This window comes from Stenella coeruleoalba (genome assembly GCF_951394435.1).
Source record: "Stenella coeruleoalba genome assembly, chromosome: X".
In the NCBI taxonomy this organism is placed as follows: Eukaryota; Metazoa; Chordata; class Mammalia; order Artiodactyla; family Delphinidae; genus Stenella; species Stenella coeruleoalba.
Window position 1 is genome coordinate 66,573,812 of NC_137152.1, and position 25,089 is coordinate 66,598,900.

At 35.3% G+C, this 25,089-nt stretch overlaps 1 protein-coding gene across 12 annotated transcripts in view; it reads right to left on the bottom strand.

The window, feature by feature from the left end:
• The window catches only part of HDX (highly divergent homeobox), a 262,642-nt gene that overhangs the window by 99,071 nt on the left and 138,482 nt on the right, over positions 1 to 25,089 (bottom strand). For 11 of the 12 annotated variants that reach the window (XR_013825636.1, XM_079909948.1, XM_079909945.1 and 8 more), the window contains one exon: positions 6,219 to 6,272. The exons of the other annotated variant lie outside the window; for it this stretch is intronic. Coding sequence is in view for 10 of the 11 variants with exons in the window: in XM_079909948.1 (XP_079766074.1) it covers positions 6,219 to 6,272 (54 nt within the window). In the remaining variant the exon portion in view is untranslated. The remainder of the gene's footprint in view (positions 1 to 6,218; positions 6,273 to 25,089) is intronic. 12 annotated transcript variants of the gene reach the window in all.

The window sequence follows — 25,089 nt, forward strand, 5'->3', positions numbered from 1 at the left end:
GAAAATACAAACTTATCTTTGTTTTCCTAGTCCAAGGGGTGATAGTTACTTTCCTGAATTTAACACTCTTGAAGCTTCACAGTTTCCTTTTTGCTTTTTAAAGTCCTCTAAAACCTGTCTAAATAATTTATCATATTAAATTTTTCTGGCGAGTTTTCTGTTTTCCTGCTTGGACCCTTACTGATACTAACCATCAATTTAACAATCAGTTTCACAAAGATGACTTTTCAGGATGGTGTGCATGGACAGTAACTGTAATATGAATAGAATGTTAAACACAGTGTGTATAATGATGTCAAGATATATACTAGTGAGATAGAAAAAAAAAAAAAAGCAGCCACCGTCATCCAAAATTAAACGGATGTTCAGAGCTAGACCACAATATTATTACATGCTGGCCTGGCACTCACAGTCAGGCTATTTTGTTCTCTTGTTGAACACATTGTTTAATTTCACAGACTACAATCTAAAACAAGATTATTCAGAGCCTATGATAAGATGAAACAAAACAAGGCTTCTTCATAATTTTGCCTCAACAGACAAAACCAAGTTTGCAATGCCACACGCAAAATACCCTATCACAGAATTGCTCCCACTTTCTCACAGCATCCAATCTAGAGCAAATCCTCACTTCCTTATACCCTCCCTTAAATCACCCAACCAAAGCCCAAATCCTCCAGTAAGTTATTTCTAACATCTTCTTACTTTGATGTGTCATGGTTCTCCATGGTATGTGTTTTCCTTTGCTGCAACAAGTAATAAACACAACTTATTTAACTACTGGTTTATTCTTAGTGGGTTTGACTGAGGGACACTGACACTGGTAAAATTTTCCTTGGAAGTGGGTGAGAGAATTTTCAGAGGCAATAGTTATATTCCATTGTGTATATAAAGTGTGCTTCCAGAAGAGGCTAGAAAGTGACCAACATGGGCGTTTCTCATAATGGCATTTTATATCTGATTATGTAATTATTTCATGAATACCTCTCTTCTTATTAAATCTAGGTCATTAGCTCCATGAGAGCAGGGAAAACATCTGTTTTTTCTCACCATTGTATCCCTAAGATCAAGCACAATGTCTGGCACACTGTGGACCTGTGTAGTACAATAGAAATATAATATTAGACACATATGTAGGCTTATATTTTCTAGTAGCAACATTAAAAAAATGAAAAACTGATGGTAAAATTAATTTTAATAATATACTTTAACTCAAGGTATTCAAAATTTTATTTAAACATGTAATTAGTATAAAAATTGAGAATTTTACATATTATTTCTACTGTACAAAATCTTTGAAATCATGTGTATTTTACATTTATAGTACATGTCAGTTTGAATGTTAAATTTTCATCATACAAACTTGATCTATATGTAAATTTCATAAGATTTACAGTTGAAAAAGAAGATTCAAATACCTAAGTTTTCTAATAACTGAATTGGTTTTTTTTAAGCTTTATTGAGGTATAATTAACGAAAACTAAATTACACATATTTAAATTGTACAATTTGATGTTTTGATATGTGTATATGCTCAAGAAACAATCTTGGACGAACATACCCATCATCCTTAAAAGTTTCCTAATGCCCCCTTTCAATCAATTTGCCATACCGTTTGCCCTCTTACCTTACCATGCAACCACTGATCTGCTTCCTGTTTGCATTTTCAATAATTTTATATAGATGGAAGCATACAGTATGTACCCTTTTTACATCTGGTTTCTTTCATTCAGGCTGATTATTTTGAGATTCGTTCTTGTTGATGTGTGCCTCAATAGTTCATGTTTTTAATTGTTGAGTACTATTTCCCTATATGAACAAAAACAATTTGTTTATCCATTCACCTATTAATGAACATTGTTTGTTTCTAATTTTAGGCTATTATAAATAAAGCTGCTATAAACATTCATGTACAAATCTTTGTATGGATATGTGCTATCACTCCTCTTGGGTAAATACTTATCAGAATAGCTGGATCATAGGGTAGGTGTATGTTTAGCTTTTTAAGAAACTGCCAAACTGTTTTCCAGAGTGGTTGCACCATATCACATTCCCACCATCAACGTTTGATTGTTCCTTTATCTCCATATCTTTGCCAATATTTGTTATTGTCAGCTTTATAGTATTATATTTTCGATTCCTTCATATCCTTACCAAAACTTGGTATAATTAAAAAATTTTAGCTATTATAATGAGTGGTCATATTGTGGTTTAAATTTACATTTATCTTGTGACTAATGTTGTTGAGCAGCTTTACATGCTCTTATTGGCTATCTCCATATCTGCTTTGGTGTAGTGTCTGTCAAATATTTTGCCCACTTTTTTATTGGGTTGTGTTCCCTTATTACTATTATTTTTATTATTTAACATCTTTATTGGAGTATAATTGCTTTACAATGGTGTGTTAGCTTCTGCTTTATAACAAAGTGAATCAGTTATACATATACATATGTTCACATATCTCTTCCCTCTTGCATCTCCCTCCCTCCCACCCTCCCTATCTCACCCCTCCAGGTGGTTGAAAAGCACCGAGCTACTCTCCCTGTGCTATGCAGCTGCTTCCAACTAGCTATCTATTTTATGTTTGGTAGTGTATATATGTCCATGCCACTCTCTCACTTTGTCACAGCTTAACTTTCCCCCTCTCCATATCCTCAAGTCCATTCTCTAGTAAGTCTGTGTCTTTATTCCCATCTTACCGCTAGGTTCACTGGCATTTTTCACAAAAGTAGAACAAAAATTTTCACAATTTGTATGGAAACACAAAAGACCCCAAATAGTCAAAGCAATCTTGAGAATGAAAAATGGAGCTGAAGCAATCAGGCCCCCTGACTTCAGACTATACTACAAAGATACAGTAATCAAGACAGTATGGTACTGGCACAAAAACAGAAAGATAGATCAATGGAACATGATAGAAAGCCCAGAGCTAAACCCACCAACATATGGTCACCTTATCTTTGATAAAGGAAGCAGGAATGTACAGTGGAGAAAGGACAGCCTCTTCAGTAAGTGATGCTGAGAAAACTGGACAGGTACATGTAAAAGTATGAGATTAGAACACTCCCTAACACAATACACAAAAAGAAGCTCAAAATGGATTAAAGACCTAAATGTAAGGCCAGAAACTATAAAACCCTTAGAGGAAAACATAGGCAGAACACTCTATGACATAAATAACAGCAAGATCCTTTTTGACCCACCTCCTAGAGAAATGGAAATAAAAACAAAAATAAACAAATGGGACCTCATGAAACTTCAAAGCTTTGGCACAGCAAAGGAGACCATAAACAAGGCCAAAAGACAACCCTCAGAGTGGGAGAAAATATTTGAAAATGAAGCAACTGACAAAAGATTAATCTCCAAGATTTACAAGCAGCTCATGCAGCTCAATAACAAAAAAAAACAAACAACCCAATCCAAAAATAGGCAGAAGACCTAAATAGACATTTCTCCAAAGAAGATATACAGATTGCCAACAAACACATGAAAGAATGCTCAACATCATTAATCATTAGAGAAATGCAAATCAAAACTTCGATGAGATATCATCTCACACCAGTCAGAATGGCCATCTTCAAAAAATCTAGAAACTATAAATGCTGGAGAGGGTGTGGAGAAAAGGGATTACTCTTGCACTGCTGGTGGGAATGTGAATTGGTACAGCCACTATGGAGATCAGTATGGAGGTTCCTAAAAAACTACAAATGGAACTACCATATGACCCAGCAATCCCACAACTGTGCATATACCTTGAGAAAACCATAAGTCAAAAAGAGTCATGTACCAAAATGTTTATTGCAGCTCTATTTACAATAGCCTGGAGATGGAAGCAACCTAAGTGTCCATCATTGGATGAATGGATAAAGAAGATGTGGCCCATATATACAATGGAGTATTACTCAGCCATAAAAAGAAACGAAATTGAGTTATTTGTAGTGAGGTGGATGGACCTAGAGTCTGTCATACAGAGTGAAGTAAGTCAGAAAGAGAAAGATAATTACCGTATGCTAACACATATATGTAATCTAAGAAAAAAAATGTCATGTTCCCTTATTATTGAATTTTGAGAATTCTTTCTGTATCCTGGACACAGGTTCTTTATCAGCTGTACCATTTGTAATTATTTTCTCCCTATCTGTGGTTTGTCTTTCATTCTCTTAATGCTATCTGTTTATAAAAACAACTTTACTACAGTATTATGTTTACAAAATATAAACAGTTTTTCAACTGTTAATCATGAAATTTACATAGAGATCAAGTTTGTATGATGAAAAGTTAACATTCAAACTGACATGGACGATAAATGGAAAAATACACATGATTTCAAAGATTTTGTGCAGTAAAAATATGTAAAAATCTCAAATTTTATACTAATTACATGCTTAAATAAAATTTTGAATATGTTGAGTTAAAGTATAGAGTTCAATGATTTTTAGTACCTTCACTTAGTGGTGAAAACATCATCATTTATCAGTTTTAGAACATTGTAATCTCTGTAATATATCTCTCATGTCTATTTCCAGATATTCCATATTCCTAATCCCCAACCTCAGGCAACTACTGATCTATTTCCTGTCTCTATGAATTTGTATTTGTCTTTGGACATTTCATATAAATAGAATCATATAATATGTGGTCTCTTGTGTCTAGCTTCTGTCACAGTGCATAATCTTTTTGAGGTTCATCTATGATGCATCATGTGTCACTAGTTAATTCCTTTTTATTACTGAATTTTATTACATTGTATGGATATACTGTACTTTGTCTATCCATTTACAAGTTGATGGACTTTTATGTTGTTTCCAATTTTGGACTATTATTAAGGCTGTTACATCAACTGCTGAACACATGCATTCAATCCCACATGTAGAAGTGTTTTTGTTTCTCTTTGGCAGATACTGATGTGTGGAATTGCTGGGTTGTATGGTAGTTTATGCTTGACATTTTCAGAAACTACAAAACTGTTTTCCAAAGTGGCTGTATCATTTTACATTCCCACCATCAATGTATGATTGTCCCTTTATCTTCATATCTTTGCCAATATTTGTTATTGTAGAGAGTGTGAAATACCTTATTTTGGTTTTAATAGGCATTTCCTGAATGACGTATGATTTTGAGCATCTGCTCATGTATTTATTAAAATTTTATGTATCTGCTTTGTTGAAATATCTGTTCATATCTTTTGTCCATTTTATGATCAGATTGTTTGTCTCTGTAAGAGTTTTTTGTATATTCTGGATACAAGTCTTTTAATGGATAAGTGATTTGTAAGTATTTCCTTCTAGGCTGTTGCTTGTCTTTTCATTTTCTTCATGGTGTCTTTTGAAGTGCTAAAGTTTTGAATTTTGTTGAGATCCAATTTATCCATTTTTAAATTCTATGCACTATACTTTGTTGAACAGACTATCTTTCTCCTCCACAATGAATTGTCATAACATCTTTGTATAAAATCAATTGACTATAAATATAACAACTTATTTCTGCACTCTCAATTCAGTTCCATTGTTCCAAAGCTATCTACCATACAATAACTTGAGCTATCTTTCTAAAAGTCTGCTCATGTCTTTTTATTTTTTTACTTTTGAAATCCTTTAATAGTTTCCCTTCTAAGGAAAAGTTACATCAAAATCTCCTGCATGTTAAAATGCAGATTAATGGGTCCTATACAGACCAACTGAATGAGCTTCTTTGAGCAAACTCAAAAAAAAGTTTTCAAAAAACATTTTAATGAAATTCTGTTATATTAATATTTTAAGAATCATAAGAGTTGTAGCAGAAAGCCAGAAAATAGTATTGTTAAAATATTAGTTACTCATCACTTCTAAACACTGAAATACACACAAATAATAAATAGTAATGTAAATTATTTAACTTTGAGATGTTTATATCAATCATGATTCAATTCTATGATCAAATTAACTGGGCTTATTACATGTAGAAAAATTATGGTATTTTATGAAATACCTTTAAAATTTTTTTTAAACTACAAAAATCTGCTCAAAGATTATACAATGTGCTGGTTACTGCATTTTATTTAAGGTTATCTTTTTAGTGTATATAAATATTATAATCTCAAAATATGTCCTTCGAGGTTAATTAACTTATTGAAGTGCAGTTTTGCCAACTTTACAAATATCATAACAACTTTCTCAATGGCATTCTTACTAACGAGACAGGGGAAACCCATTTGCTGCTTTAAATGAAAGATTACTTACTGCTCTTTTTCTAGAACACCCTGTAATCCAAGGCACAGTAAGGTTTCCTGAAATCTGTGGAAACAACAAATGGAATCTCAGTAAGGTATGCATTGACACTATTGGAATGCTGATCAACACCAAAGAATTCATACAAGATGTCAAGATAGGTCTGCATTCAGAGCATATCTCCCATGTGGACAATGCTGTTACCTTATTGAAAGCAAGAGATTTAAAAGGCTTTCCTTTGTGGGAAAATTCAAGAAGTAGTGCAGTTGCTCTGAAAATTCAAGAAAATTTTGAAGACATTTTTCGGGCCTAGAAGTACCCAGTTTGGAAGGTTTGGAAATCTATGGACAATAAAATTATTATAATAAAAATGCAGTGTTCTGTGGAATAAATGTTACAATAATTAAATAATTAACTATAGTCATCATACTGTATATTAGCTCTCTAGGTTTATTCATCTTACATAACTGCAAGTCCCTTTTTACATAGAAACTACTAAGGTGAATAGCTAGTAACACCTTATTACATCAGCATTGCTGCTCAAGGAGATAGATGCTACTCTCATAGGATTCTGGGGAGTGTTTAAAGAGATCAAGGTGCTTCTGTGAGCTATGGCTCAGGTTAGTCTGGACTTAACCATACCTTTTCCTGGGACACACAAGAATTGGGGAGTACTCCATACTCTCACTTTGCCCTCTCCTCCCCTTCCAAACATGTGCTTCCTGAGAGACCGACAAGTCAAATCAGCCTTGCTAAGTGGTAGTGGTGGTGGGAATGTGGTATTCAATCAAACGTTTATTGGTTTTGATAAATTATATTCAGTGATGGCCAATTAATTTGTATTATGCTTACTGATAAGAAGTGATGATCAAACAGTCAAAGTAAATAGTAGAGTAATATCCTCAATTATTCAAATTTCAGGTAAAAGAATACTGTCCCTGGCCACCAGACCTTCCATTTTACTTTGAGTTCAAAATGCATCAGTATGGTAGGGACAGGCTAAAAATGATATAAACTCCAAATAATAGTTGTAAGGAAAATTTTTACTAAAGTTAAAATCCCATTATGGTAAAATGACAATTAACTAGAATCCTTGAGGGTCATGAGAAGGTTTGAATAATTGATTTTTTTAAATGGTGAACAAGAGTGAAGAGAAAATTTCTACAGAAAAATTCTTTAAAAAGTATACTTCTTGTCCTCCCACTAATACTTGGTATATGATACAATGTTTGCAAAGTAAATTGACTGCTAGTCTCAATGAAGGAGGTAAATCTGCTAAAATAATCACATAATATACTCTTGAAAGAATAGAGATATCCAACTATTTTGGAATATTTGTGCACATACTTCCATCTATTAGTGAGGATATTTTAAAACTGATTATGTAAAGTTGCTAGAGAAAACATGTTAAACCAAATGCATTGCAACCACCCCATAAACTAGTAACTAATAAAAAGTTAACATGAAACCATAACAATGATACACATAATAAACATGGTAATTGAATTTCTTTAAACATGGACCTTATATATTTTAAGAATATAAAATGTGGTTTCTTGATTAAATCAGTTGTATGTAACCAAGAAAATGGAAGACTCCTATAAACACCTTAACATACAAATATTATAAATTCCATGTATTTGGGAAGAGATGAAGTTTCATTTTTTTGTTTTATAATTCTGTGACACCAGTTACATGATACTCAAATGCTATATTCAACTACCCTCTATTATTTACTTTAAATCTATTCTTCAGTTCCTTATGTTTCTGCTAAAACTTAAGAATGGCCAAGCATAGTAGCTAAATTTGTAGGCTTTTTTGAATCATAGTACTGTATAAATGTTTCCCTCAAATTTGGAATGTTTTCTTTGGTGCGAGAATGATGAGAAGGTTTCTCCCTCACCAGAAGCTATAAAATACAGTATTTAAAATGAGTCGGAAAATATACTTATCATTTAAGTGATATTTAAGTTCCAAACACACTTTTCAACACCCTGGTTTGGAAAACTGCAAAATGAATCTACAAGACAAGACTAATTTAACAAATATATTAGAATTTACATATCCAAATGAGTACTTTGTGTTTCAAAATAAAAATCTTTGGAAGTTATAAAGTCATTACAGTGATGTTGCTATTGTTGAAAGCACTTTGGGAACTTTTCTTTTGGAGTTGTTAGTTCATGACTCACCTAGATATTCTGTCTCATTCATATTCTCTTTGTTTTAACTGAAAATATAACAGCTCAGATTGAACATCCATATTATTCACTAAACGTGTCTCAGAATGAATTCTATTTTCCAAAATCAAATTTTCCCTGAAATGTTTGTCACCACTGAAAGCAATTATAAGAATCCCACAGGTCCTTAAAGCAATTGTAAAAGAACTTCAAAAACTTTTTGACAAATTGAACATTATTGAAATAAGTATAGATAACTTTCCAAGGTAACCAATTTGAATTCTCTTCAAATATTTATCAGGCATCTCTGTACTAGGTGCTGTTTTAGGTGCTACAGGAAACAAAAAGATGGATAAAACATAATTTCCTGGAGGGCAAGAACTATGATCTAGAGGGAAAGATAAGACTGGTATATGAATGATTGTAATACAAAGATAAATATGATAAGTGCCACAAGGGAGGTACAATAAATGAAGTGCAATAGGAGTTAAAGACACGGCAAAATTACATCAACTTGAGAATTTATATCTCAGCTGAACCTTAAAACATGAGTAGAATCTTGATAGAAATAAAAGAGCATTCCAGGAGTAAAGAATGGCATGAATACTGTGGAATAAAAGGATAGGGTGTGTTTGGGAATGGTGAATTCAGCTAGAACTAGAAAGGGAGTTAGGGTCTTTGTGGAGGCCATGAATGCCAAGGTACATTTATATCTAATTCTATAGAAAATGGGGAGTCATTGAAAGTTTTTAAGCAGATGAGTTATATGGTCAGAATTGTACTTTTATACATTAGGATGATTAATGTGACTAAATGTGTATAATGAATTGAATAAGTATGGAAACTTTCACAATAATTTAGGCAAGAGGTAATCTAGGCTTGGAACTAGGTTAAAGGAGGTAGGAATTGAGAAGAGAAATATAAAACATATTTCTAAAGAAAGGTCTTGTGCACGAGATAAAAGATAACTAGACAGTCTGGAGATTACTGGAATAGTCTTTTTATGGCCATCATAAAACTGCCTCCACAAATGGCTGTCCTGCTCAAACTAATGGAGAGTTGCAGAGTCACATCTTTGAATGTGAATGCAAGGAAGTGCCTAATGTTGGAAATCTGCTTCTCTTGGCTAAAAGTGGATACACTAACATATGTAACACACTAATTTTAATGTAAACTGGAGTCACATCATATGGATAGTTAAGATTTGTGAATCCAACTATAACACTTACCTTTCTCATGGAAAATTATACTTAAAATATATACCATATATCAGAATATTAATTATACTTTTTATACACACATTATTATACATGGTTATACATTCACAGGAAAGCATGCATATAGTTACTTTTGTGGATGATTTAAGGAATTTTTAAAAGCATTTTTACTATATTTCATTTTATACGATTTAGACCCTACATATGACTCTGTTGTAATATTTCTTCTAGACTATGAGATTCTTAAGGACAAAGTATCATGTTTAAAACAATTTAGTCTAATTATTTTTATATAGTAACACAGAGAATATACACAAAAAAGCATTTGTTTGATTTCAAAAATCTTTGTTAGAAAGACAATTCTACACATATCATAGGTATTATATTTTTAAAACTTCAGGGCAGTTCATGGGTCTAACAAAGCTCTTATCTGAAATATACTATATTTTATATAAGCCAGGAAAATTAAGTATATTATTAATAAGCATATGCTTAAAGAGAAATTGATTATCTGAAACCCTCAGACAATAACCATGTCTCTCAGCAAAGTTCATCAGTAAGTGATTCATAAATTAATGTTTTAGCTTTCCATCAGTTGTTTTGGTATCACTTGAGCATTAAAACCTATCAAACCTATCAAGCATTCTGCTTTAATCAGCAGGGCTTCATAGACGTCTTTCAATTATGAATTATAGAGCATAGAGGACACTGCTGGGCGTGTGGTAGGCAATCAATAAATATATGTTGATTGAATTAACTTGTGCCTTTATTATTAACTAGCTTCACTTGCCATAATTCAAAAAAGGCCAAGAGTGGAAATATACAAGAGACCATTATATAGGGTAGGCAGTTGGGAGGAAGGGGATTCGTTGTTTCTGGTTGAGAACAATGTGTTCTGGAGCAAAGAAGAAAAGAAGTACTGGCTTATTTAAAAATATTTCCCCCTCGTCTCTCTACCAAGTCTAGAAAAGCTTTCAGAAACTAAATAAGCTTACAATTGAAATTTTAATATTACTACTTTTGGCTAAGGAACTAACACCCTTTTTTAAGCATATGGATTGTTCTTATATTAAGTCATATGAAATTAGTGTTTAGAAAAGTTTACTAGCCTGACAAATTCTTGTAATTGACAACCAAGATGCATTTGTTTTTTTCTATATAATTTTACTAGTTAAAAATTCACAAACCATAAGAGATTAAGATCAGAGAAACTGGAATTCTGAGACATTTCAATGGAATTATAAAAAGTACACATACATGGCATAACAAGCCTGATTTCACCACACTGATTCTAGAGATACTGGCTGTTAAAAATAATGGAAGGATATAAGTAAAATAATATAAATTATTATGTGGAATGATTAACTTCTGATGCCAAGGACCTGGGGAGTTTACAATTATAAATCTGGATCCCCTGAAATATTTTAAAATATTATCTCAATGTTACTCATGTAAAAAAAAATTGAGAAAATATAAAAATTCTTTACTAACTTTAGAAAATAAAGTGTCAAATGTTAGCTTTAAGTTCTACATATATTTTTACAACTGAAATTAAATGTTTTATTACATGTATACTCAGAGATCAGTTCCTTAAAATACAGCAAAAGATTTATAGCTCTTACCAAGCTACAATCCTTGCTGGGCTAGACTAGCATTCTTAACATGAATCATGGTTTCATGTCTTTGCTTTTGCACATGGATCCATGTTGAACCAAAACATAGGCATTTAAAAGAAATCAAACATCCTGGTTGTTTGTTGCACTAACACTATATGTACTGATACACTTACTCTGTAATTTAAAAAACAAACAGCAGAGACAGCAGCAAGATGAAAGTTTAAGCAGACCTAGAGTCTCATCGCTCTTTCCTGGAAACATCAAATTAAAAACTACAGATTGACAAGGATAACATCATGGTAGAAATTAGTCAAATATCTTACAGCAACCAAGCAAATAAACAACAAGAAAAAGCCATACTAAAAATGTAGGAAATTTCACAGCATTTTAAAAAGTGTCACACTCTCTTCCTTGTGTAGCATGACATGGATCAGGAAAAGTATTGGCCTTGTCACCAGTCCCCTTATGTGAACCAAAGAGAACAGAGTAGACAGAATTTACAACATTCTAACCTGGCTTTGGGCTCCTTGAGAGATTCATCTCTTTAGCTCCTAACTTGGAGCTCACATAGCCAAAAGTGGGACGACTCAGATCTCAGGCTAGGAGAAGTAGCAGGAAGCATCAGGCAAGACTCAAGAAAATGGCAAGAAGACTATAGACCCACATACACCTGGAGAAAGAGATTACTGATTGATGAATATACTAGATCATCTAAGGGTCTAGGATAAGCAAGAATGAGAATCTTCAGGAAATAAAGATATTTAAAAGTAGCTGTGTACAGAGGGGAGTCAGTACAAAGCATGAACACAGGACCGGGGAGACACATGCCCAGGAAAGGCCTACAAAGACCTTAAGCCTTTACACCAGTCTAATTAGTGAAAGTCTTCAACTGTGCAGACCCAAAGACTGGGGGAAGTGGTGGTTTATTCAAATGCCCAATTTAAAAAAAGATCACAAAATATACAGAGAAATAGGAAAACATCAGCCATTCAAAAGAACAAAATAAATGTCCAGAAAATGTCCCTGAAGAAACATGAACATTGGATTTACTACACAAATACTTTAAAACAATTATATTAAATCTGCTCAAAGAAATAAAGAAAAACAAAGAAATAAGGGTGACAATATATGTATAAAATGAGAATATCAGCAGAAATAGAGATTATAAAGGAACCAAACAGAAATTTTAGAGCTGAAAATACTGTAACTGAATGGAAAAATTAACTGAAGGAGTTCAGCAGAAGACAAAAGAGGTGGAAGAAAGGATCAACGAACTTGAAAAGAGGTCATTTTATATTATGAAGTTTGAGGAGCAAAAAGGAAAAATAATTCTTATCAATAAAAATGTAAACAGGGCCTAAGAGACTAATGGGACATCAAAAGCAGACCAATATATGCATTATAGAAGTCCCAGAAGGAAGAGAGAAAGGCAAAGAGACAGAAACATGATTTGAATAAATACCTGAAAACTTCCTAAATTTGAGAAAAGTAATTGATATACAAATCCAAGCAGTTTAAAAAACTCCAAGTAGGATAAACACAAAGAATTCCACACAGAGACACATTATAATCAAACTGTCAAAAGACAAGGACAGTGAAAGAGTACTGGAAGCAGCAAAAGTGACTCATCACATACAGGGGATTCTCAATAAGATTATATGGGGATTTCATAGCAGAAAGCTTGCAGGCAAGAAGGAAGTTGGATCATATATTTAAAGTGGTAAAAGAAAAAATTATCAGCTGAGAATTATATATCTAGGAAACTGTCCTTCAGAAATGAAGGAGAGGGCTTCCCTGGTGGCACAATGGTTGAGAGTTCACCTGCCGATGCAGGGGATACAGGTTCGTGCCCCTGTCTGGGAAGATCCCACATGTTATGGAGCCACTGGGCCCGTGAGCCATGGCCGCTGAGCCTGTGCTCCGCAGCGGGAGAAGCCACAGCAGTAAGAGGCCCGCGTACCACAAAAATAAAAATAAAAATGAAGGAGAAATTAAGACATTTCTAGATAAATATAAGTTGAGTGAGTTTATTACCACTAAATATGCTCTGCAAGAAATGCTAAAGGGAGTCCTTCAAGTTGAAATGAAAGGACACTAGACATTAAATTGAAGCCATATGAAATTATAAATTTCTCCAGTAAAGGTAAATACATGGACAAATATAAAAACAAGTATTAATGTAACGTTTGGTTTGTAATTCCACTTTTCATTTTTCTACAGGAATTTAAAGATGAAGGCATGAAATAATTATAAATCTGTTAATGGGTACACAATATATAAAAATGTAAGTTGTGATATCAGTAAAATGGTAGGACAGAACTGTAAAGGATTAAAGTTTTTGTATGCAATTGAAGTTGTTACTATCAATTTAAAATAGATTGTTATAACTTTAAGACATTATATGTAACCCCCATGGTAAACACAAAGAAAATATGTATAGAATATATACAAAAGGAAATGAGAAAGGAACCAAAAAGAGTTACTATAAAAAAGACAGTTAAACAGGAAGGAAAGTAGTAATGGAGGAAATGAGGGACAAAAATATTTAAGGCATTCAGAAAATAAGTAACATAATGGCAATAGTAAGTCCTTCACTATCAGTAATTACTTTAAATGTAATTGGATTGACTTTCCCAATTAAAAGACAGATTAGAAGAATGGATTAAAAAAACAGTATCCAACCATAGTCTGTCTACAACAGACTCACTATAGATCTAAGGAACCTTACCTTACACCATATACAGAATTAGCTCAAATGGGACAAAGGCTTAAACATAAAAGCTAAAACTATAAACTTTTTAGAAGAAAATAGAACAGCTTCCTGATATTGGATTTGGCAAATGATTTCTTAGATATGACACCAAAAACATAAGAACAAAATAAAAACTAGATAAATTGAACCAGATCAAAATTAAACACTTTTGTGAATCAAAAGGATACTATCAGTAGAACAAAAAGGTAACCAATGAAATGGCAGAAAATATTTGTAAATCATATATCCAATAAGGAGTTAATATATAGAATATATAAAGAACCCTTACAATCTACAACAATACAGAAGCAATCTGATTTTAAAAAGGCAAAGGAGGATCAAATTAAAGGAAAGAATGGAGTAGGGAGGAAATGAAAGTATAAGAAGAGAAAAAAATACAAAAGAGACTGGAAGAAAAACAATAGAAAAATCAATGAAAACAAATTTTTTTAAAAGAGCAATACATTTAAAAAGTTCAGGCAGATTGACTGTAGTATGTTGACTGGTGACTCTCAAAAAGATATGTCCATGTCTTAACCACTGGAATCTATGAATGTGACTTTATTTGGAATGAGGGCCTTTGAAGATGTAATTAAGTTAAGGATCTTGAGGTGTGATCATCCCAGGTTATTCAGGTGGACTCTAAATCCAAGGACTAGTATCCTTACAAGAGAAAGAAGAGAAGAGATGAGAAAAGGTCATGTGAAGATGGAGGCATAGATTGGAATTATGCAGTTACAAGTAAAAGAATACCTGGAGCCACAAGAAATTGAAAGAGGCAAGGAAGTATTCCCCCCTTGAGCCATCAGAGGGAGTATGACCCTAATGACCCCTTGATTGCAGATTTCTTGACTCCAGAACGGTGAGAGAATAAGTTTCTACTGATGTAAGCCACTCAATTTGTGGTTATTTGCTATAGAAACTCTAGGAAATTAATACACTAACCAAAGGAAAAGGAAAGAGAAATGAGGAACACAAATTACTAAAATTAGGAATGAAAGAAGGCACTCTCTACCAAACTTAGAAACATTTAAAACATGAAAAGGGAAACTATGAAAACCCTTATGCTAACAAACTAGATAACTTATCCAAAATAGATATCTAGAAAGACCTAAAATCCCCAAAGTGATCCAAGAACAAATAGAAAATCTGAATGGGCTTAAACAAATAAAAAAATTGTAATACCAAAATCTCCAACAAAAAAGTCTCAGCGGGCTTCCCTGGTGGCGCAGTGGTTGAGGGTCTGCCTGCCGATGCAGGGGACACGGGTTTGTGCCCTGGTCCGGGAGGATCCCACATGCTACGGAGCGACTGGGCCTGTGAGCCATGGCCGCTGAGCCTGAGCATCCGGAGCCTGTGCTCCACAACGGGAGAGGCCGCAACAGTGAGAGGCCCGCGTACCGCGAAAAAAAAAAAAAAAAGTCCCAGCTAAGATGGCTTCATTGGTGAATTCTACCAAGCATTTAAAGAATTAATAACAATTCTTTACAAACTAATCCAAAAATCAGGAGAGAACACTTCACAACTCATTCTATGAGGCCAGTATTGCCCTGATATCAAACCAAAGTATTATAATAAAGAAAGCTATAAGCCAATATCTCTTATGAATATACCCCAAGAAATCTTCAACAAAATAGAAGCAAACAAAATCCAGCAACATGTAAAAAGGATTTACACCATGTTTAAGTGAAATTTATCCCAGGAATGCAAAGTTGACTGAACATCTAAAAATCAATTAACATAATATATCATATTCCTAGAATAATGGACAAAAATCACATGATAACCTCAATGGGCATAGAAAAAAACATTTTAAAAAGATTATTCACAATGACCCACTGGGGCTTATCCCAAGAGTTTATGGTTGGTTCAACATATAAAAACTAATCAGGAGTGAAGCCACTAAGATGGGACATAAGTCTTTCCTGACTTTGCTCCCTCTCACAAGAACAAATAACAACTATTACTGGACAAGGCATCACAGAGAAAATCTTAGAACACTGCAGTGAGGATGGAGCAGCCCCTTGCACCACAGAGAACAAGACAGACCACATTAGAATGGTAAGAGGAACGGCTACATGCTGACCACATTGCCCCTCCCCCAAGCTGACACAGCACCACACCAAGAGGTTTCCTCTGAGTCTACAGTTCTTCCAGTGGAAAGACAGCACTCAGGGTAGACATCCAGCATCCCCTGCATTGTGGGTCACTTCTTGGCATTCCCCACTCTGGTCTATCCTACAGGGATTATGGGGTAATTTGTGGGGCTTGACCACTATGAATCTGATTGTGATGGAGGAAAGGGGAGAGGCTAGCAACAACCAGAACTTGAATCTTTGTAGACCAAGTTCCTACCTGGAACACCCAAGTAGTGGCTCCAAACAGTGGCTTTGCTCATCTGCAAAGCCAAGTCAATGGCATAGTCTGACCAGGGAACTTGACAGGGTGCAGGTCTGCCTGATTTTGGTCCTAAAAGGAAGAGCATTCCCATCCTGGAGCCTGGTCTTCCCCGACTCAGGCAGGGTAGCTGAGTCATAGCCCAATCTACTGTTGAGCATAGCTCCCAGCCCCACCTGATCAGAAAGGCTGGTCAGAAGACCTGAAAACTACATAGTCCAACAACACTCAAGCAGAGTATGGCAGGCAGAACTGATAACCCACAGAGAAAACCTAGGGGCACCGTTCAGCCAGAAGACTTGACGAGGGGGTCAGCTGATTCAAGATGACAAATAAAGAGCCTTGCCTAGCTTGGAGTCAGTTTACCTGTTCTGCCCAGGCAGGGGAGTTAATTCTAGCTCCACCCTTTGCTAAGTATAGCTCCAGGCCCCTCAAGACAAGAGACCCTGACCCAGAATACCTGAGAGCCTTCTTGGGGCTGGCCCTCCTGTTCTTCCCAGGCAGGGGAGCTAGTTAACAAGCCTGCTCACTGCTGAGTGTACCTCTCTGTCCTGCCCAACAAGAAAACCTGGCCAAGACACCTGGAGAGCCCAACAATGGGTGGAGAGTCCAGCAGGCAGAATTGATCATCAACAGAGCAAAGCCAATGGTCCCATTCAGCCAGGGAACTTGACAGAGTGGGTTACCTTGAGTCAAGACCAAAAACAAAGAGCTTTACCAGCTTTGGAGCTGTTTCTCCAGCTACCCACAGGTAGGGAAATGAACTCATAGTCCTGTTCACAGCTCTCAGTCTGCCCAATCAAGGAACTTAATGAGAGTACACAGAAAGCTACACAGCTAATTCAACAGCCCCGTGCACAGTGGCACTCAAAGAGAGCACAACCCATGGCTTCCCCATCTGCAAAGCAAAACCACAGGACTCATCTGACCAGGGAATTCAGTGCACACTCTGGCATGATTCTGTTCCCCAAACAATGAGCTGTATAGGCCCTTGGTGCTATCCTGCTGCCCTGCCAGGGCAGAGAATCAAATTCATAGCCTCACCAACTACTGAGTATAGTACCTAGATCTGACTATCTAGTAAGCCTGTCCAGAGAATACAGACAACTGCAGAGCTGTTATATCCTACAGCCTCACTTGGGTAGGAAACCAAGCCAGCAGTACTATACAACCATTCTCGGCCAGCTGCATCCCACCCAAACAAAAAGCTTGGTCAGTGGCCTCACCTAAAAATAGACCCTGATAGCAAGCTCTACCACCTGTCTGAGGACATAACCAGCAGACACATCCAGAAACCCAACCTGAGGTGACTGGTGAAGAACTGTCTCTGCCAGAGAGAACCTGTAAAGTCTGAAAGACACAACTTACTCAAATGTGCAGATACCAAAGAATCAACAGTCATAAAATACCAGGTAAACACAATACCTTCAAAAGGAACTAATAAAACTCCAATAACTGTGCTAAAGAAATGGAAATCTTTGACTTTTCATACAAAGAATTCAGAATAATGTTCTTAGAGAAGTTTAGTGAACTACAGAAACATATGTACAAATGAAATTAGAAAAACAGAACATAAACAAAATGAATTACAAAGAAACAGAAACAATAAGAAAACAACAACAACAATTAACCTTAGAGACGCAAATTACAGTGACTGAAGAATTCAATAGAGAGCTTCAAAGGAAGACTTGATCACACAAAAGAAAGATTCAGTGACCTAGAAGACCGGGAAGACATTTTAAATTATCCAGTCAGAGAAGCAAAAACAAAAAAAGAATTTAAAAGAATGAAGAAAGCCCAAATAATTTATATGACACAATGAAAAAGAATATATTATGGGAATTCCAGAAGGAGAATATTTTGAAAGTAGCAAAAGAGAAGAGGGAAGTTATATACAAGGAAACCCCCATAAGACTAAAGGCAGATTTCTCAACAGAAACTTCAGCCTAGAAAAGAATGGGATGATATATTCAAAATATTGAGAGAAATAACCTGTCAGCCAAGAATTCTATATCTGACAATGCTATCCTTCAGAAATGAAGAAAAAATATTTTCTTGAATAAACGAAAGCTGAGGGATTTCACTAGACTTGCCTTAGAACAAAATGCTAGGGGGAGTTCTTTGAGTGGAAGTTAAAAGACACTAATTAACATCATAAAAATGTACAAAGGTAGCATAAAACTCACTGCAAGTGGTAAAGATATAGTCAAAGTTAGATTCTGTAATATGGTAATGGTAGTGTATAATTCACATACAACTGTAGTTTAAAAGTTAAAAAATAGAGACAGTAAAAATTAACCATAACAATAATAATTTTTTACTGGTTGTGTAATATAAAACTATGTAAAGTATAATGTCTATAGCCTAAAATGTCAGTTGGAGGAGAATTAAAAGTATAAAGCGCAGCCATTATGGAAAACAGTATGGAGGTTCCTAAAAAACTAAAAATAGAACTAACACTCCTGTATATATATCCAAAGAATATGAAAACACTAATTTGAAAAGATACATGCACTCCAATGTTCATAGCGGCATTATTTACATTAGCCAAGTTATGGAAACAACCTAAGTGTCCATGAACAGATGAATGGAAAAAGAAGATGTGGATGGAATGGAATATTAAAATGTAATATTACTCAGCCATAAAGAAGAATAAAATTCTGCCATTTGTAACAGCATGGATGGACCTAGAGAGTATTATGTTTAATGAAATGTCAGAAAGAGAAATACAAATAATCTATGTCATCACTTATATGTGGAATATAAAAAATAAAACAAATATATATAACAAAACAGAAACAGATTCATAGATAAAAAAGCAAACTAGTGGTTACCAATGGGGAGAGGAAAGGAGGTACAGGAAAAATAAGGGTATTAGATTAAGAGATACAAACTACTATGTATAAAACAGATAAGGAACAAGGATATATTGTACAGCACAGAGAAATATAGCCATTATTTTGTAATAACTTTAAATGGAGTACAATCTATAGAAATATTGAATCATGAGGTTGTACACCTGAAACTAATATAATACTGTAAATGATCTATACTTCAATAAAAAGTATAAAGTTTAGGAATGCTATTGAAGTTAAGTTGTTATCAATTAAAAATAGGGTGTTACAATTTTAAGATGTTTTATGTAAGTCTTATAGTAACCAGAATGGAAAGATCATGTAGTAATTACAAAAAAAGAACATAATAAATCAAGGCATACTGATACTAAAGGACATTAAAAAAAACATCAGGATAAGAAACAAGGAACAATGGATCTACAAAACAGCCAGAAAATAATTAGCAACTGGCAATACTAAGTCCTTGATTATCAATAATGAATTTAAATGTAAATGGATTAAATTTCCAATCAAAAGAAACAGAATGGCTGAAAGGATGAAAGAACAAGATCCACTGATAACTTACAAGACCCTCAGTTTAGCCTTAGACACACACATAGACTTACAGTGAAGGGATGGGAAAAGACATTTCAAGCAAATGGTAAACAAAAGAAAGCAGGGGTAGCTATACTTATAATAGGAAAAGTAGACTTTAAAATGAAATTGGTAAAAGGGAAAATGAAAGTCATTATATAATGATAAAAGGTTCAACCTATCAAGAAACTATAATGATTATAAATATGTATGCACCCAACTTTGGAGCACCTAAATATATAAAGCAAACACTAACAGAAGTAAAAGAAGAGATAAACAGCAATGCAAGAATAGTTGGGGACTTTAATACCCTACTTTCCAAAAGGAATAGGTCATTCAGGAAGAATATCAATATAGAAGCAGAGGATTTAACCAATACTGTAGACAAAATGGTTTTAACAGATATATACAGAATATTTCATTTGATAACAGAAATAAGCCAAAGCATTTATGGTCAACTAATATTTGGCAAGGGGGCCAAGAGTATGCAATGGAGAAAAGACAGTCCAATAAATGGTGCTTGGAAAATTGGATTTCACATGCAAAAGAATGAAACTAGACCCCTATCTAACACACTGACAAGAATTAACTGAAAATGGTCTTAAATGTAAAACCAGAAGCCATAAGACCCCTACAAGAAAATAGGAAAAATTCTCCTGACATGGATCTTGGCAACATTTTTTTTATATATGACACCTAAAGCACAAGCAACAAAATAAAAAATAAACAAGTGGGACTACATCAAACTAAAAAGCTGCTGCACAGCAAAAGAATTATCCACAAAGTGAAAAGGCAAACTATGGAGTGGGAAAAAAATGTTTGTAAACCATATAGCTGAGAAGAGGTTAATATCCCTAGTGTATAAAGAACACATACAACTTAATAGCTAAAACCCAAGTAACCCAATTAAGGCATGGACAAAAGACCCGAGTAGACATTTCTCCAAAGAAGATATATAAAAGCCCACCAGGTACATAAAAAAAATGCTCAACTTCACTAGTCATTAGGGAACTGCAAATTAAAACCAAAACAAGGTATCACCTCAAGTCTATAAGAATGGCCATCATCAAAAAGCAAGAGCTAACCAAATGCTGGCATGGATGTGGAAAAAAAGGAACATTTGTGCAGTGCTGGAGAGATTGTAAATGGATACAACCTCTATAGAAAACAGTATGGAGTTTCCTCAAAAAATTAATAATAGAACTACCATATGATCCAGCAATTCCACTTATGGGAAAATGTCCAAAGGAAATGAAAACACTAAAATGAAAAGACACATTTACCCCATGTTCATAGCAGTAGTATTTACAGTAATGAAGATATGAAAATTACTGGCTCATCTAAGACCTAAGATGGCGGCGCTTGCATAGGGTGTAATAGCTGCAGGCATACCAGATGTGGAAATGTGGCCAAAGAATGACTCTACTAAGGAATGCCCAAGAACTTACTGATATCTGTGTTGTGATTTCTAAAAACTTTAAAGAGTACAGCTGAAGCCCCCACTTCACCACATGCCACAATCTCTGTGCATTGAAGGCAGAGACCACGGCAGCCTCCTTAAGGTCACTATGCCCTGGAGCTGCTGGCTGGAGCCCCAGCCTCAGCCACAGCACCCCCACCACCAGTCCCCTTCTCCACCACCTCAGCCAGAGCCACCTCGCACACTGCATGGCCACCAAAGGTGGAGTGAGAGTGACTTGATGCCAGGAGGGAGACCCCAAAGGGGCCGCAGCCACAGGAGGCTGAGTCCTGGCTGCTGCAGGCCTTACCCAAGGCCTTCGACTGTACCACTTATGCCATGTACCAGCTGAGAGTCATGTGCCTCCTGGACCCCATCCTGCCTTGTGTCGCTGACCCAGTCGCCCAGTTGACAGAATGAGGTGAAGACTGAAAATTGCTCAGCAAGACCAGGCATAGCAAGGGCCTCTTCTCTTGTAATTTCACTTGCCAGTGACCACAATCTTGATAATTCCGTGTGGCTGACAGGGTCTTGGTGCTCCATCCTGGTGTCAGGCTGGAGCCTCTGAGGTGGGAGAGCTGAGTTCAGTACACTGAACAATGAGAGACCTCCCAGCCCCACATAATATCATAGAGCAAGAACTCTCCCAGAGATCTCTGTCTCAAAGCTAAGACCCAGCTCCACACAACAGCCAGCAATCTCCAGTGCTGAACACACCATGACAAACAACTAGCAAGACAGGAACACAAACCCACCCATTAGCCGAGATGTTGCCTAAAATCATACTAAGCTCATAGACATACCAAAACACACCACCAGACCTGGTCCTGCCAACAGAAAGACAAGATTCAGTCCCATGCACCAGAACACAGGCACCAGTCCCCTCCACCAGGAAGCTTACACAACCCACTGAACCAACATCACCCACTGGGGGCAGACACCAAAAACAACAGTAAATACGAACATGTAGCCTGAAAAAAGGAGACCCCAAACAGAGTAATATAAGCAAAATGAAAAGACAGAAAAACACACTGCAGATGAAGGAGCAAGATAAAAACCCACCATACCTAACAAATGAAGAGGAAGAAGACAGTCTACCGGAAAAAGAATTCAGAATAATGATAGTAAAGATGATCCAAAATCGTAGAAACAGAATGGAGAAAGCGCAAGAAACATTTAACAAGGACCTAGAAAAACTAAAGATGAAACAAGCAATGATGAAAAACACAATAAATGAAATTAAAACTGCTCTGGAATGACCCAGCAATCCCACTACTGGGCATATACACTGAGAAAACCAAAATTCATAAAGAGTCATGTACCAAAATGTTCATTGCAGCTCTATTTACAATAGTATGGAGATGGAAACAACCTAAGTGCCCATCATTGGATGAATGGATAAAGAAGATGTGGCACATATATACAATAGAATATTACTCAGCCATAAAAAGAAACGAAATTGAGCTATTTGTAATGAGGTGGATAGACCTAGAGTCTGTCATACAGAGTGAAGTAAGTCAGAAAGAGAAAGACAAATACCATATGCTAACACATATATATGGAATTTAAGAAAAAAAAATGTCATGAAGAACCTAGAGGTAAGACAGGAATAAAGACACAGACCTAGTGGAGAATGGACTTGAGGATATGGGGAGGGGGAAGGGTGAGCTGTGACAGGGCAAGAGAGAGGCATGGACATATATACACTAACAAACGTAACGTAGATAGTTAGTGGGAAGCAGCCGCATAGCACAGGGATATGGGCTCAGTGCTTTGTGACTGCCTGGAGGGGTAGGATAGGGAGGGTGGGAGGGAGGGAGACACAAAAGGGAAGAGATATGGGAGCATATGTATATGTATAACTGATTCACTTTTTTATAAAGCAGAAACTAACACACCATTGTAAAGCAATTATACCCCAATAAAGATGTTAAAAAAAAAAAACTGCTCTGGAAGGGATCAATAGCAGAATAACTGAGGCAGAAGAACAGATAAGTGACATGGAAGGTAAAATAGTGGAAATAACTATTGCAGAGCAGAATAAAGATAAAACAATGAAAAGAACTGAGGACAGTCTCAGAGACTTCTGGGACAATATTAAATGCACCAACATTCGAATTATAGGAGATCCAGTAGAAGAAGAGAAAAAAAAAGGGACTGAAAAAATATTTGAAGAGATTATAGTTGAAAAATTCCCAATTATGGGAAAGGAAATAGTTAATCAAGTCCAGGAAGCACAGAGAGTCCCATACAGGATAAATCCAAGAAGAAACATGCCAAAACACATGTTAATCAAACTGTCAAAAATTAAATACAAAGAAACCATATTAAAAGCAGCAAGGGAAAAACAACAAATAACACACAAGTGAATCCCCATAAGGTTAACAGCTGATCTTTCAGCAGAAACTCTGCAAGCGAGAAGGGAGTGGCAGGACATATTTAAAGTGATGAAGGAGAAAAACCTACTACCAAGATTACTCTACCCAGCAAGGATCTCATTCAGATTTGATGGAGAAATTAAAACCTTTACAGACAAGCAAAAGCTGAGAGAGTTCAGCACAACCAAACCAGCTTTACAACAAATGCTAAAGGATCTTCTCTAGGCAAGAAACACAATAGAAGGAAAAGACCTACAACAACGAACCCAAAACATTTAAGAAAATGGTAATAGGAACATACATATCAATAATTACCTTAAATGTAAATGGATTAAATCCTCCCACCAAAAGACACAGACAGGCTGAATGGATACAAAAACAAGACCTATATATACGCTGTCTACAAGAGACCCACTGCAGACCTGGATACTCATACAGACTGACAGTGAGGGGATGGAAAAAGATATTCCATACAAATGGAAACCAAAAAAAAGCTGGTGTAGCAATTCTCATATCAGAAAAAATAGACTTTAAAATAAAGACTATTAGAAGAGACAAAGAAGCACACTACATAATGATCAAGGGATCAATCCAAGAAGAAGATATAACAATTGTAAATATTTATGCACCCAACATAGGAGCACCTCAATACATAAGGCAAATACTAACAGCCATAAAAGGGGAAATTGACAGTAACACATTCATAGTAGGGGACTTTAACACCCCACTTTCACCAATGGAGAGACCATCCAAAATGAAAATAAATAAGGAAACATAAGCTTTAAATAATACATTAAACAAGATGGACTTAATTGATATTTATAGGACATTCCATCCAAAAACAACACAATACACATTTTTCTCAAGTGCTGATGGAACATTCTCCAGGATTGCTCATATCCTGGGTCACAAATCAAGCCTTGGTAAATTTAAGAAAATTTAAATTGTATCAAGTATCTTTTCCGACCACAATGCTATGAGACTACATATCAATGACAGGAAAAGATCTGTAAGGAAATACAAACACATGGAGACTAAACAATACACTACATAATAACGAAGTGATCACTGAAGAAATCAACGAGAAAATCAAAAAATGCCTAGAAACAAATGACAGTAGAGACAGGACCCAAAATCTATGGGATGCAGCAAAAGCAGTTCTAAGAGGGAAGGTTATTGCAATACAATCCTACCTTAATAAACATGAAACATATCGAATAAACAACCTAACCTTGCACATAAAGCAATTAGAGAAAGAAGAACAAAAAAAAAAACCCCAAAATTAGCAGAAAGACAGAAATCATAAAGATCAGATCAGAAATAAATGAAAAAGAAATGAAGGAAATTATAGCAAAGATCAATAAAACTAAAACTTGGTTCTTTGAGAAGATAAACAAAATTGATTAACCATTAGCCAGACTCATCAACAAAATAAGGGTGAAGACTCAAACCAATAGAA